This window comes from Impatiens glandulifera, chromosome 2 (genome assembly GCF_907164915.1).
Source record: "Impatiens glandulifera chromosome 2, dImpGla2.1, whole genome shotgun sequence".
Classification (NCBI taxonomy): domain Eukaryota; kingdom Viridiplantae; phylum Streptophyta; class Magnoliopsida; order Ericales; family Balsaminaceae; genus Impatiens; species Impatiens glandulifera.
The window spans coordinates 25204784-25220210 of record NC_061863.1 but is presented as its reverse complement, the minus strand read 5'-3'; the positions used below and the strand labels follow the sequence as shown (position 1 = coordinate 25220210).

General features: G+C 32.0%; 1 protein-coding gene across 1 annotated transcript; it reads left to right on the top strand.

Moving 5' to 3' along the window:
* Nucleotides 1-945: 945 nt before the first annotated feature.
* On the top strand, nucleotides 946-2560 carry LOC124925652 (probable xyloglucan galactosyltransferase GT19). Its single transcript, XM_047465718.1, has one exon. The coding sequence runs from the start codon at nucleotides 1061-1063 to the stop codon at nucleotides 2402-2404; it is 1344 nt and encodes a 447-aa protein (XP_047321674.1). The 5' UTR covers nucleotides 946-1060; the 3' UTR covers nucleotides 2405-2560.
* Nucleotides 2561-15427: the final 12867 nt, after the last annotated feature.

The following is a 15427-nucleotide window of genomic DNA, read 5'->3' as shown; positions in this document are numbered from 1 at the left end:
AATTATAACTTATATAATTTATATATCTTTTATTTTTCCAATCAAACATTAATAATCTATATAATTTATATATCTCAATATCTTAACAAATGCCCCATAAATGTCAAACCCTAAAATACCCGTAAAACGAGATCTTCTCATAACCGACACAAAATCAGAAAAAAGATTTCAGACTTCCAAAATTAACACAAAGTCCAAACAAACACCAAATAATCACAAAATATCAAGCACCAAATAATCACAAAATATCACAAGAATGTTTGAAAGTTCTACGGAAAGCCTAAATCATATTTAACATTTATCAGCAAAAAGCAAGTAATCAAAAACGGAAAATAGAGTCTTTCTCAATTCGCAATAATCCTCATAGATAAGTGAGTTATTTTCAGCAAAAATCATCATTCTAGAAAGAGCTTACATGACAATGACAATGAAAAAAAATAAATTAAAATAATGGCTCTCATTAGCTAATTCCTTTGAATTCTAAAGAAAAACTTGAGAATTGCAATTCACAATAACGGAAAATCCAAAATTTTAAAATTCAAATAAAAAATAATTTAGATTAGTGGATGTAATCTCTAAAAACTATAGAATATATGAAACTATTTTAATAATCTTTTGAAATAGTGAAGGTCTTAAAATAAACATTTGATTGTATAGTTTTATTCTTTTAGTTTCCTCTCAAGTTTATTTAGAAATTATATTGAATTTCTTATTTTTTTTAAACAAATAGTTTAATATCATACTTACAATTCGATAAACTCTAATAAAATATTAAATTAATAAAAATAAGCAACAACAAACAAACAGTTGTAAATATATTATATAAAGTACACAATTTATATAAAAAAAATAAAAAAGGAATCTCCTCCGCCACAAGCGGTTTTCACCGACACAATCGCCCTTTACTTTCACCGACCCTGTTATGGCCATTTCATTTTGACTCAGCCCCTTTCTCTCTCTATCTCCAACCATTTCTCCGATCAATTTGTCTCTCTCCCATCCACACCACTGTATAAACAGAGATTGATTAGGAAATACAGAGAAACCCAAGTTTCCAATCATGGCCGCTCGCACTATTACACTCTTCTTCCTCTTCATCATCATCACCATCATCGTACCTATTCATTCACGTCTCTTCGATCCAGAACCCGACGACCCAGAACGAGACTGCGCTGATCGTTGGATCCACATCCGTAATCTCCCTCACCAATTCAATCTAGACCTCATCACCAACTGTTCCCAATACCCTCTATTCGATAATTTCTGTCCTTACGTTCTCAATCACGGCCTCGGTCAAAAAACTCATAATCGCTCTCATTCATGGTATCGCACCGATCCATTGATGCTTGAAATCATTTTCCATCGTCGTATGCTTGAATACCCTTGTCTTACTGATAACCCCACATCCGCATCCGCCATCTATTTACCCTATTACGCTGGAATCGATTCCCTCAGATATCTATACGGTCCTGACGTTAATTCCAGCTTCGAACATGGTCTCCATCTCTATAAATTCCTAACCCAGATTGATTCACCTGAAATCTGGAATCGGAGAAAAGGACATGATCATTTCCTTGTTATGGCTCGTCAAGCTTGGGATTTCACTCAGCCGTTGACCAACGATCCCCCAATTTGGGGAACATCTTTTCTAGAATTACCTGAATTCTTCAATCTAACTGCTTTAACACTTGAATCCAGAGCTTGGCCGTGGCAAGAACAAGCTGTGCCGTACCCGACTTCGTTTCATCCACCGAACGTCGCTCTTCTCGAATCGTGGCTGAATCGTGTCCGCCGTTCGCGCCGGACGACTCTTATGCTCTTCGTTGGCGGCGGTGGAATCTCGTCTTCTCCTAATATAAGACGGAGTATAAGACTTGAATGTGATAGTTGTCAAAATCTAACTGCTAACAGTTTTGGGTATTCGAAACTATGCGAATTTGTTGATTGTTCTAACGGCGTATGTGAGCACGATCCGATTCGATTCATGAAACCCATGTTGCAATCGAGTTTTTGTTTGCAGCCTCCGGGAGATACGCCGACGAGAAGATCGACATTTGATGGAATCTTATCTGGGTGTATACCGGTGTTCTTTGAGGAACAATCGGCAAAGGGTCAATACAATTGGCACTTGCCGGTGGAGAAATACGGTGAGTTTTCAGTTTTTATATCGAAGGAGGATGTGGTTTTCAAGGGGAAGACGATTTTGGAAATTTTGTCGGCGATTCCTAGAGATGAAGTTCGGAGAATGAGAGAAAAGATTGTGGAATTGATTCCTAATGTGATGTATAGGAAACATGGAAGTTCATTTGGATTGAGATCGAAGAATTCTGATGCTTTTGATATTGCCATTGATGGAACTTTGCAGAGGATTAAATCCAGGCTTCAAGATGTTTCATTGGAGTGATCATTTTTCCACGATTCCATTTCTTATGCATATGATTCAATTTTTAGTTAGTTTAGTTTAGGTTAGAAGATGATGAAGAAGAAGAAGCAAATTAATCTTGTACCAGTATTTTTTTTTTGTTTGTTAAGATAATGAAATTCAGAATGTTCTATTTCAGACTTCTTTTGCCTTGTGTATTGTCTTTAATTATTTACCATACTCAAGAAATTGGCCTTTTTGGTGGAAATGCAATCACTCAAAAAAAAATAATAAAAATGTATGTATGTGTATATATAATAGTTTAATGGGAAATTTGAGGAAAATGACCCACTAGTCACATTTTTTTAATGACAATTATACCCTTACGTCGCAACTCAATAAATTTTTTTTTTCGTCTCGCGATTGCGTGACACAACTTGGGCATTTTCGTCTAAGAAAATTCATAATTAAATTTTTTGACAAATAAAAAAATTTCGTCCAAAAACAATAAAGGATCACCAGTGTTTTATTTTAACTCTCCTATTAGGCCTATTAGTGGAGTCATCTCCTCAAATTTTCCTAGTTTCTTTAATAAAAGAATGTAACATATATAATATTTTTTCTTTCTAATAAGTATATTTTATTACATAGTCTCTCTTTAACCTTAGTCCTGAAATAATCCTCAATTAATATTATAAAAGAGAAAAATAAGTAAAAAGATTATTATAAACAACTATCAAAGACTTTGTATACAAAGTCAAAAGTAAAAACAAAAACATTATAATTGCCTAGTCTAAAGGTAGGATTTAGATGATATTTAGTTTTAAAACACAAATACTTTATATTATCATAATTCTAATTATTCATCTTAATTTATCAACTAAATAAATTTAAATATTAAATATATTAAATAATTTATTCTTAAAAAATTAAAAAACTCAATGTTAAAGAATATATTTTTTCGCCTTGTTTGGATTTAGATTTTAAAAAAAACCTAAATAGAAAAAAAAGTAATGATTGATGATAATTTTGAGAAGGGGATAATTATCTTTATTTTAAAAGATTAAAAGATATTGATATATAAATAAAATAAAAAATAATAATTTAACATAAAGAGTATTTTAATGTTTTAATTAATAAAATAAGTGATGTGATTTTGAGAAATAATTAATTAGAAAATTAATTTTGGATAATTTTTTTAAAAAATTCTCAAAACAACTAGTCTTTATATAAAAATCTAAAAAAAAATAAAAAAATATAAGATTAAAGAACTTAATGTAGATGTCCTTGAATTAGGTTACAAGTTAGAATTTTAGCGTGAAATGAGCATATTGATTTGAAGAGGAGTAAACCATACTAAAAAAATATCTAATAAATGAAGCACATGCCTCGAGAAAAGGTAATAATTATTCTTTTTCTAAATAATAGGACAGATAATAAAACTCTATCGCCCAGAAGTTATTAATTAATATATTTCGTCTACAAACTTTTATTTATATTTTAAAATATTTCTGTACTTATTTTTTTAAATATTAAAATTATATAATATTTTAAATCTAAGATTAATAAAAAAAATATAATATGGTTGGATTTAACTAAAGAGAATAAGTTTAAACTTAACATAAATATATTTTCTTTAGGTTGTCCCATCATGAAATATGATTAAGGAAGAAAATATTTTCTAATTTTATTATTTTTTTAAAGGTAAATTTATGTTGGGTAGAGGAGACAATTTTTTGTAAGGAGGAATTGCCATGTCGCAAAAGTATCATGTGTCCTTGTTATCAATCACCAATTAAAATAATCATAATATTATATTATTAAACTGAATTTTCTTAAAAAATAATAAAAAAATTCAAATTCAAACTCAAGCCCAATCCATTCCTTTCCCATTCTATTGTAAATTGATCCTTAGTAACCAAAATTTATATTTCCCACTCTACACTTGATCTGTTATAATTATTTCATACATAAGTGATTATCTCTTCCAATTTTATTATTTTATTACGATTTACGATTTTTCTCTATAGAACATTCATACTTTTTCAGAAATAAGCTCACAATTCTTTGTCGAAACTCTATTTCACAATTTTTGGTTGGAAACTTATATAAAAATTTTGTCTTGAATAGTTAACACAAGTCCTACAATGTTTATAGACTTTTGCACATTCAGACCAGCTCCCAATACAAGTCCAAACGAAATCTTGATATCAAAAGTTTGTTGAGAGTTTGTGCAAATGTGTAAAAGTAATATAGATAGAGGCAAAGTTTGAGCATGGAGATGTGAATTGTTTTACACGAGAGCGCTTTACACAAAAGTCGATGTACAACGCTCTCTTGTGAAGCACATTGTACAATGCTCTCATATGAAGCGAGTTTTACACAGAGCAATGTACAACAAATATCGTATAAAGTGCGCTTTACACAATAACCGATGTGTATCACTCTCATGTAAAACGCTCTTCATAGGATATTTGTTGTACAACGCTCTCGTGTAAAACTCGCATCATAGGAGAGTGTTGTACATCGATATCGTGTAAAGTACAACACTCTCCTGTGATGCGAGCTTTACACGAGATATTTTACACGAGATTGATGTACAACAAATATTTCGTAAAGCGAGCTTTACACGAGATATTTTACACGAGATTGATGTACAACAAATATTTCGTAAAGCGAGCTTTACACGTGATCGTTGTACATCGCTATGTACAATGACTATTGTGTAAAGTGCGCTTTGTACGATATCTGTCGTACAACGCTCTCATGTAAAACGAGTTTTATTTAACAATTATTAATTTTAATTAAAAATAATAATAATAACATAATATAAAATAAAATATACAATTACTATAATTCATAATTTCAAAATAATAGTACATAAATATAATAATTCATTTTCATTTTTTATTTTATAAGACTTAGTTTTATTATAATTCAACAATTATTAATTTTATTTCACAATAATAATAACATATATTTGGTATAAAAAATATGTTTAATGTAATTAATAGTTTCAAAATAACACCACATAAATATAATAATTCAGTTTCTTTTTTATTTTATAAACCTTATTTTTATTTTTATTATAATTTAACAATTATTAATTTTATTTCACAATAATAATAACATAATGTTTTGTATAAAAAATATATGATTATTATAATAATAAATTTAAATTAAAAATATAAAAATGTAATAATTTTGTTGCACCTGTGACACTCGTTTTACACGAGAGCGTTGTAGAACGAGCTTCACATAATATTTAGTATAAAATGTTTTCCCGCTGTTGTCTATTTAATTTATCTTGCTCTCAACTTTCTCTCTAGATAATTTACGATATTTAACCCTGATTCACTTCACGATTCTTTGCTGGAAACAACCACCGTAACACGCTAAAATGGTACGTTTTTAACATTATTTGTACAAAACGAAATGCTACTTTGGATGGTTTTAGAAAATCATATTGACCATGTGAAATATTCTTGTTAATATTTAGGAAACAAACAAAAAAATCGTCGCGGTATCCAACATTGACGAAAATGATGCGAGGTAACGTATTTCATTAATAGTGTATTTCTAGTATTTCTAAGTCTACTCCTAAAAATGTTGATTCTTCAAAAAATGTTGAAGCCTTATCTCTCATCGCTTCTTGTGTAACTACCGATCCTAAAATCTTAAATCCCCAAAAGAAGTTACTTTTAAAACCAGAACCTCCCCAAACGACCTTTTTAACCTTATTCAAAACCTCTCCGACCAACATAAGGAAGTAGTCACGGCCATCAGTTTTGGTTCCATTCTTTCACTAAGCATCTCAAAATGCCCGATTCACTTTTCCAAACACCTCGTGAGAACTTTCGACGTTAATAAAAGATGTATTATATTAAACAATGGTAACGAGATCTAGATTGATGAAGATGTTGTCTAGTTTGTGTTGAACATCCCTAGAGGGGAATTGTAAATAGTTGAGACAATTGGCAACAACTCAAAAGAACCTGAATATAATGCTTTCCTAATCCATTAGAGGAGTAGATGGGTCTTCAACAATGAAAAGGGAGGTGCTAAAACAAATGTAATGCCACGTACAATATTAGAAAACATAAGTGCAAACAACAATTTCAAAATTGACTTTTTTTTGTCTATGTTGTCTCAAGTTTTCTTTGGATAACACAAAATACACTATCCTGATATACAATCTTTTATTTATATGTTCTCTTCTTTCTTTATATTGGTATTCGTGAATACTTATATATCTATTTTATTAATGCAGATTCAAAATTCCGAAATCCTTAATATATGTTGATAACATAAGGAACTTGAGTGTTGAATTTGATACCTAAGAATTTAATTCCGGAAAAAATTTAGGACTTTCGTCCTATTTCATGCTGCAATGTTATTTACAAAATTATTTCTAAATTTTTTTCGCAACACTTGAAAATAGTTATTGATAAAATTTTAGGATTAGGGCAATCAACATTTATTCCTAAACACTTTATTTCCCATAACATCTTACTCATGTAGAGCTATTTGAATGGATATGGCAATAAAAACATATCTTCATGTGTGACTTTCAAAATTGACATTAGAAAAGATTTTGACTCATTCAGATGGGGAACAATCCACGAATTTCTCTTTACTACAAGTTTTTCAATCATTTTTATTGATTGAATTATGCAATGTGTTTCCACTCCTCACTTTGTTATGAGTGTGAATGGTATTCTGGAGGCTTCTTCAAAGGTGAAAGGGGAGTAAGGGAAGGAGACCATATATCTCCTTACCTATTCGTTTTAACAATGAAAATTTTTGACTACATTTTTAAAATGCTTATGAGAAGTCATCATTTCAAATTTCACCCATACTTCAAAGAACAAACAATAACCCATATATGTTTTTGCAAATGATCTATTTTTTGTGGCTCATGAGGATGTTGAATCTGTTAGTATAATCAAAGAAGATCTAACAATCTTTTCGAGTATTACAGGTTTATACATCAATGAGAACAAAAGTCATGATTTCTTTGGAGGGGTTAATGAAGAATGGAAGGAAAACATATTCAATATTATGGAAATTAAGGAAGGTGAACTACCAATGAAGTACCTTGGAGTACCCCTATCATCAAAATAACTCCGATATAATCACTTCAGACAACTGGTAGAAAAGGTTAAAAATTATGTCTTGGGTTGGGCTACGAAAAAACTGTCTTATGCAGGTAGAATCGAGCTCGTTAAAAGAGTCATGTTTGGAATTATTGGCTACAAAACACAAAAAATAGTCATCCCAAAGAAAGTAATAACTGAACTGGATAGAATCATGAGAGATTACGTTTAGGGAACACAAGACAAATGAGGTAAAAATGTAAAATGGGAGGATGTTTGCACTCCCATAGAAGAACGAGGACTAGAAATAAAAAGTTTTGTTGAATGGAACAAAGCCATCACCATTAGGAACCTATGGACGTTGGAGCAGAAAGCAGACTCCCTATGAGTCAAATGGGTGCATACAAGATTTATGAAAGAAGAACATATTATCAGGACACGAAGCATCAATGGAAGAATGGCATGGACATTGAAGAAGATCCTAAAAACAAGAAAAGATGTATTTCAAATGGTGTAAACCACAATTGGAAATGGAAGAGGGGTACTATTCTGGCATGATCTTTGGCTAGATAATATTCCCATTATGTTCAAAGAAGAAATGCAAGGAAGAAAAGTTAGAAGAGAATGTATCAAATACTCATTTAGAGACATCTATGAAGGTAAATGTGATTCATTTCTGAGGCATATTCTAGAAGGTGATAAAATCCTAAATCTAATGAGGCAGAAGCAACTCAATGAAAGATATGATGAAATATGATGGAAAACAGAAAGTAATGAGAAGTTCATTATAGGAAAGAAGAGCATATGAGTGAATACAAGATTTATGAAAGAAGAGCATATTATCTAGACACGAAGCATTAATGAAAGAATGTTATGGACATTGAAGAAGATCCTAAAAATTAGAAAAGATGTCTTTCAAATGGTGTAAACCACAATTTGAAATGGAAGAGGGGTACTATTCTGGAATGATCTTTGGCTAGATAATATTCCCATTTTATTCAAAGAAGAAATGCAAGGAAGCAAAGTTAGAAGAGAATGTATCAAATACTCATTTAGAGACGTCTATAAAGGTAAATGTGATTCACTTTTGAGGCGTATTCTAGAAGGTGATAGAATCCTAAACCTAATGAGGAAGAAGTAACTCAATGAAAGAAATGATGAAATATGCTGGAAAACAGAAAGTAATGAGAAGTTCATTATAGGAAAGGCATGAGAAATGGTTAGAACAAGAGGACAAGAGGTAAATTGACATAATTTGGTATGGTCTCCAAAGATTATTCCTCGTCGCCAATTTCTTCTCTAGCTGGTATACAGGAAAAGGTTGACAACAAAAGACATAATTCGAAACTACATAAACATTCCTAATATCAACTGTGTCCTATGTTCGTGAGTTGAGTAAATCATAAACTATTTATTTGGGTAATACTCTTTTGTAATACAAATCTAGAGGAGGTATGATGCAAACATGAACATCATCAACTTTCTAGGAACATGGGAAGAAATCCAAAAGTGAATGAAGAATAAAGGAAAAGGAAGATCCTTCTATATAAATATGCTGAAATGCTACTTTGGAGTAGTAATTTACAATTTCCGGAAAGAAAGAAATTCAAGAACTCACAGTGGAAAAAGTAGAACTATTGAAGATATTTGAGGAGATATAACTTCAGATGAAAATGCACTCATTCAATCCTGGAGAGGAATCGAAAGGAATGAAGAGAATAGAAAGCTCTACTATATATGGAATATTTTGTTTGAGAAAGTCACAAGTAGAATCAAAGTAAAAATGCTATAAACACTAATTGATTATTGTTGATGTCTGTAATTCAGTTCTTGTTTGATTGTTAAATCTAGAAATTTTCTAGATCTGATCTTAAACTTTTGTATTTTTTCTCTCTTTTGTTTTTTTAATGAAATGGAACTAAACTATTTTCTTCCAAAAAAAACATAAGAAACTTGAACTGGTGCAAGTTCACAATGAGAGGATTTGTTGAAAGTGCCAAAAATGGAAAAAAACAATGAATCCTTCTTTCATGGACTTCTAACATTTCTAATGGTAAATCTTATATTAATATATAACAACTCCCTTGTTTATGTTTGATAAATTTTACTAACATGTTTAATATATTTTTTTTCCTGTTATAATATCTCAATGAGGTGTTTGAAAACAAGCTAAAACCACATCAGAAGTATTTTCCAATCATCTCATGCTGGAATGATGTTAAAGTGTTCAAGAGAATCTCGGTATAATCTCTAGGAGATAGTTTTGGATGTGTGGACCCTATTGTAATTCGTGTTTCACTTTTTAAAGGGGGTCATCCTGAGCATCATCCTAAAATTTGAGATAAGGATTTTTGAGAGGAATATCATCATGAGATTCAAGATAAGGATTTGGGAGAGGCTCCTCGTGAGATTCCAGAGAAGGTTTTGGGAGAGGCTGAACATGACATTCCAGACCAGGATTTGGGAGAGGCTCAACATGAAAGTTAATTTATGTACAATTATACTTCATAGGGATGTTGTAAACTACCATTTGAAGCCCTTCATATTTAATTATACCGTTATATGGTTTAAACTCTAAACTATTATGATTTCAAAATACAGATATTGACATCCAAAGTCGCCGATGCTTTCAAGCATATGGCACAACATCTCATTGATCTATCAAGCGAGTTGGAGAAACACGACATTGATTCCAACCCTATTTTTGATGTCGGTATCCACAATTTTACCGAGTTAGTTTTTTTTCAAAAAATATGCCAAGAGTTGGAGAAATAATGTCAACGAGGCCGATGATGTACATATTGAAGACCATCCAAAGGCTCAATGTTAAGATGAGGATATTGAAAAAGAAGACATTTCAAATAAAAGTCCCCTAATGACTGAGATTATCGAAAAGTAGGATGGTGTACATATTTAAGACCGTCCAAAGGCTCTATGTCAAGATGAGGACATTAATAAAGAATACATTTCAAATAGAAGTCCCATAATGACCGAGATTATCGAAGAGTAGGATGATGTTCATATTGAAGATCATCAAAAGGTTAACTATCAAGATGGAGACATTGAAAAAGAAGGCAATGCAAACATAAGTCCCCCAATGACCGAGATTAATGAAGAGCAAGATGACAATTCAAACAGAAGTCCCTCTATGGCCGAGAGGAATGAATACCATCCAATGGACGAGAGTGAGAGTGATGAAGAGACGAGTTGCGTAAATATTAAAGACTATCCAAAGAGGAAGACTCGTTGGTCCTTTGAAGCCCTTATCTGGAAAACATCCTCCAGAAGCTTGGTAAAGTTTCAATCAACGTAAAGCTAATGACGAATCTTGTATTTTTTGAAGAACTGAATCCAATGTAAAGTTTTTCTCAAAATTTCTATTTATTAAAATTTTGTAATACCAAGTAATATATGTTCTTAATGTGCTTTGTAGGGAGTTGCTTTTGGTCAACCTAAACTCCAATTTACAATATCAAGCTCTTACAACAATGAAAGAAAATATGCATGTTGCAGTGAAGCAATTGACGCTTGGGCCAGAATCTTGAACATCAATTTTAAGTGACAATCAATGCATTAAAAATGAAGAATTTGTTTCACGACAATGTTCTATGCAAGTTTTAAAAACATACTTAATTTTTATGTTTTATACTCAATGTTCATGTGATTGATATTTAGAATTTATTTATAGGTGTTGAAGCATCATGATCCTAGTTATTTTAATAGCACACTTGATGACAAAATGACTCATTTTAACATATCAAGATAATGCCTCAATCTTGCTGACATTGTAAGTAACAAATATAGTTTATGCTTTATTCACTAATAACCAATAACTTTACTTTTTCAGATATTCCTTTCGGTAATCAGGATTGAATATTTTTATGTTGTTTGTATAAATATGATTATACAAATAGTAGAAATACTTGACAACAAGTCACTTCCAACTAGTGTTAAGTTGTATGAAAATTATATTGATAAAAGGTGTTAGGATCAAATACAACAATAGAAGGGGGGTGAATGTTGTTATGCTAAACTTTGACTTTTAATGCGGTTTTAATCATGTTATGGACTTAAAACTTGTTTCTATTCTTCACAAATTATCGCAAGTTCTTGAACAGTTTTAAGTGCGGAATGTTTGCTAGATTTTAAGCTACGAATGCAAGACGTAAAGATGCGGAAAGTAAATAACACGAGAGTTTTATGGATGTTCGGAGATAAAACTCCTATGTCACCTCTTCTATTTCCAGAAAGATTCCACTAGAAGATTTTGGTTTAAATAGAGCCTATACATACCCAGTTAGAAACTCATGACTTAACAGATGCCTGTTTTGAACTTTTAGCACTCACTCTGTTAAATAAACAATTTTATGTTTAACTTACAACACGAATATGCTCTTAGCTTATACAATGTATGTTTTTACAGTTAGAGAGAGTAAGAATTTTAAAGCTCGTTGACTATGTAAATTCTTAATTGTATATCGTCTGAGAACTAGAGAACTAGGGAGAATCACCGTTGTATTCTATAGCTCTTATATAGTGAAGTGTAGAAACAATTGACTCTAAATCTTGGATTGTGAAATGACCGGAAAAGATTTGACGTACCTTAAATCCAGATATTCGGGGATCCGCTGTACTAGAGCTATAGTGATTTGTCGTTCATAAGTTCAGTGATTTGACGTTGTACTCTGATGTGCTTTGATGTAGGCAACGACCGAATCTGATACGTAGATATGTGTCGACTTTCTAATAGTTGAGCACTTGGTGGTAGTTGTAATAAGCTGAATAGGAAGTCTGCTTATAACGAACTCTAATGACTGTGCTGATGAGTTGTGTAGATAAACATATCACTTCTTTAGACTGCTGCTGAAGCAAGGCATCTGCTCGTGCTTCCTTCAGCTTTAAGACGTCTACTCATCTTGAGACATCTGCTCATCTTAAGACGTCTGCTCATCTTGATACGTCTGGTAATCTTGATACGTCTGGTCATCTTGAGACGTCTGGTCATCTCGAAATATCTACTCATCTTGAGACATCTGCTCTTCTTCACCTGCTCATTAAACATGTTTAGTTTAATTCAATTAACGCATCATCAAAACAAGTTGCTCGCGGCTCTTCAACTTTGCCTATGCATTACTAAGTTTTACTTTATAATCTACGCATCATTAGAACAATGTTGTATTAAATAAACTTATTTCCTAAGTTCATTTTAATCAATTTAATTAAATCTAACAATTTCCCCTTTTAGATGATGTTAAAACTTAGTTAGAAGATCAGGGAATAAAAGATAAGTTAGCTATTTATATATGAACAAAAGATGTATAGACATATACAACATGTCTAAAAATTAATTTCCCCTTTAGGATAAGAGGAGTTCTTCCTCCTCGACTGACTTTCTACCTAATCTTCCCCCTCGATTTCTTTCCGGTGCTTTTCCCCTGTTTTATCAGCATTGAGAAGTTCAATCAGTTTCAGTAGCTTGCCCAACAGGCTCATTAACAGACTTTGCAGTTTTTTTTTTAACTCTCAACTTTCTTCTCCTGACTAGAGTAGGGCGTCTAGGGATAGTAGATCGCCATGAAAGGTTGGTCTACTGATCATCCGACTATTGAACGGAGGTTGCAAGGCTTTTGTCCTTGACTCTTGTTAATTTGAAGAAGTAGTTATAGACCCATTGGCCGTCCATAACTCTGTTGACGTTGATGAAGACTCCAATTCTCACTTTAACTTGGAGATGTTCGAATAGTCTACTAAGTTAAGCGACATAACCAATTTGCTTCTTTGGCGAAAAAAGCAACTCCAACAGGTTATTAAATAGGGCATACAACCAGTTGATGACTATTCCTTTGGTTATAACCACCATTATCTCAAATCTTTCTTGGGAGAAAACATTAATGGATCCTAACTTTGCATGGAGAGATTTGAAGATGATGTCATTTAATTAAAACTAAATGACATCTTTAGACGACTTGCGTGTGGAAAAGAGCCGTCAAGGATGTTAGTTATATCTTTAATCATGATAGACATGTGTCTTCATGTGATTCATTTTTAAAAGATTTTTAGAAGACAAGATGAAATAAAATAGATATTTATTTTAAGTAATCTATTTCAAAATATTTTGAGGGAAAACATTTATTTTAAAATGTGACCGTTCATTTTTTTTAAGAGGGAATTTAAACGACAGCGTATTGATAAGATCAAAACAGCTGTCTCATTTGTCTTAAGACAAGTCGTCTTAAATACACTCAAACGTCCGACTGACTATGATGTCAGCATATCTTGCATTTAAGCTTAGTGAGACGTATGTTTTAAAGGCGTCTGATAACTTTCAGCACAGTTGTAATCTACATCAGAATAGCTAATTAAGTTGAAACTAAAATCTTTTGGATACCACAGTCTAACACCTTGAGTTCCCTTTAAATATTTTAAAATACGCTTAGCAGCTACGTAATGAGATTGTTTAGAATTAGCCTAAAAATTACCACACACGCCAACGACGAACAAGATGTCTCGCCGGCTGACTGTTAGGTAGAGCAGGGATCCGATTATCCCTTGGTAGGCTGTGATGTCAACGGTTTGACAATATTTGTCTTTATCTAACTTGCTTGATGAGTTCATGGGTGTCGAGACAGCTGAGAAGTTCTCCATGTTGAATTTCTTCAACAGCTCCTTGGTATACTTTGCTAGATTGATGAAGGTTCCAGCTTCAAGTTGTCGAACTTGAAGACCAAGGAAGAACGTCAGCTCACCCATCATATTCATCTCAAACTTATCATGCATAAGCTTAGAAAACTTCTCACATAGTTTGAGGTTAATTGACCCAAAAATAATATCATCCACATAGATTTGAACAAGTAAGATATATGAATCTTCAACAAATCTAAAAAGCTTTTTATTTACTATGCCTACAATAAAATCATAATCATATAAGAATTTAGTTAAAGTGTCATACCAAGCTCTAGGAGCTTGCTTAAGACCATATAATGCCTTATCTAATTTGAAGACATGATTAGGTAGAGAATGATCTTGAAAGCCAGGAGGCTATTCAACATAGACATCCTCATTAAGTACACCATTTATAAAAGCACTTTTAACATCCATTTAAAAAACTTTAAAGATTTTAAAAGATGCATAAGCTAGAAAAATTCTAATAGCCTCAAGTCTAGCTACAGGGGTGAATGACTCCTCAAAGTCAATTCCTTCTTCCTGTCTATAGCCTTGAGCCACTAGTCTAACTTTGTTTCTCTCAACTAAGCCATCTTCACTTAATTTATTTCTAAAACCCATCTAATTCCAATCACAAATTGATCATCTAGTCTTGGACTAGTTGTCAAACTTTATTTCTTTCAAATTGGTTTAATTCTTCTTGCAATGCTTTATCAATTTTATTGGGTTCAATTTGAGAAATAAGTATAGAGTTTGCAATATCATCCATTAGTTGATTTCTAGTTCTAAGAGATGCATTAGGATTATATATGATTAGTTCGTGTGGATGGTTTTTGTTCCATCTGAGATTTGGTCCCAGAGGGTCAACCGTCTAATCAGCTGTCTCAGCAACATGCAAACTGTCAGTAGTCTATTAACTTTCAGTCTGGTTTTCTAGTTGAGCTACAACTTGATTAGCTGGCTGATCAGATGGATTAGCTTGCTGATCAGACATGCTGTTTCTGATGACCTAACCTCATCGTCACTATCGGATTGAAGATTAACAACTTCCAATCTGTTAGCCACTTCGATGAATACTTTTGAATTACTTTTAACATATTCATCAAAAACAATATGGGTAGATTCTTTAACGGTCAATGTTTGTTTATTAAAAACTCTATAATCTTTACCCACTGAAGAATATCCTAACATTATACTAGGATCTGCCTTAGCATCAAAGACAACCAGATAAGTTTTGCCATTGTTGTGAATAAAATATTTACAGCCAAAATTTCTAAAAATGAAATTTTAGGAACTTTGCCATAGA

Coding starts and splice junctions, on each gene's coding strand:
- LOC124925652 (XM_047465718.1), top strand. CDS start 1,061: ATGGCCGCTCGCACTATTACACTCTTCTTCCTCTTCATCATCATCACC.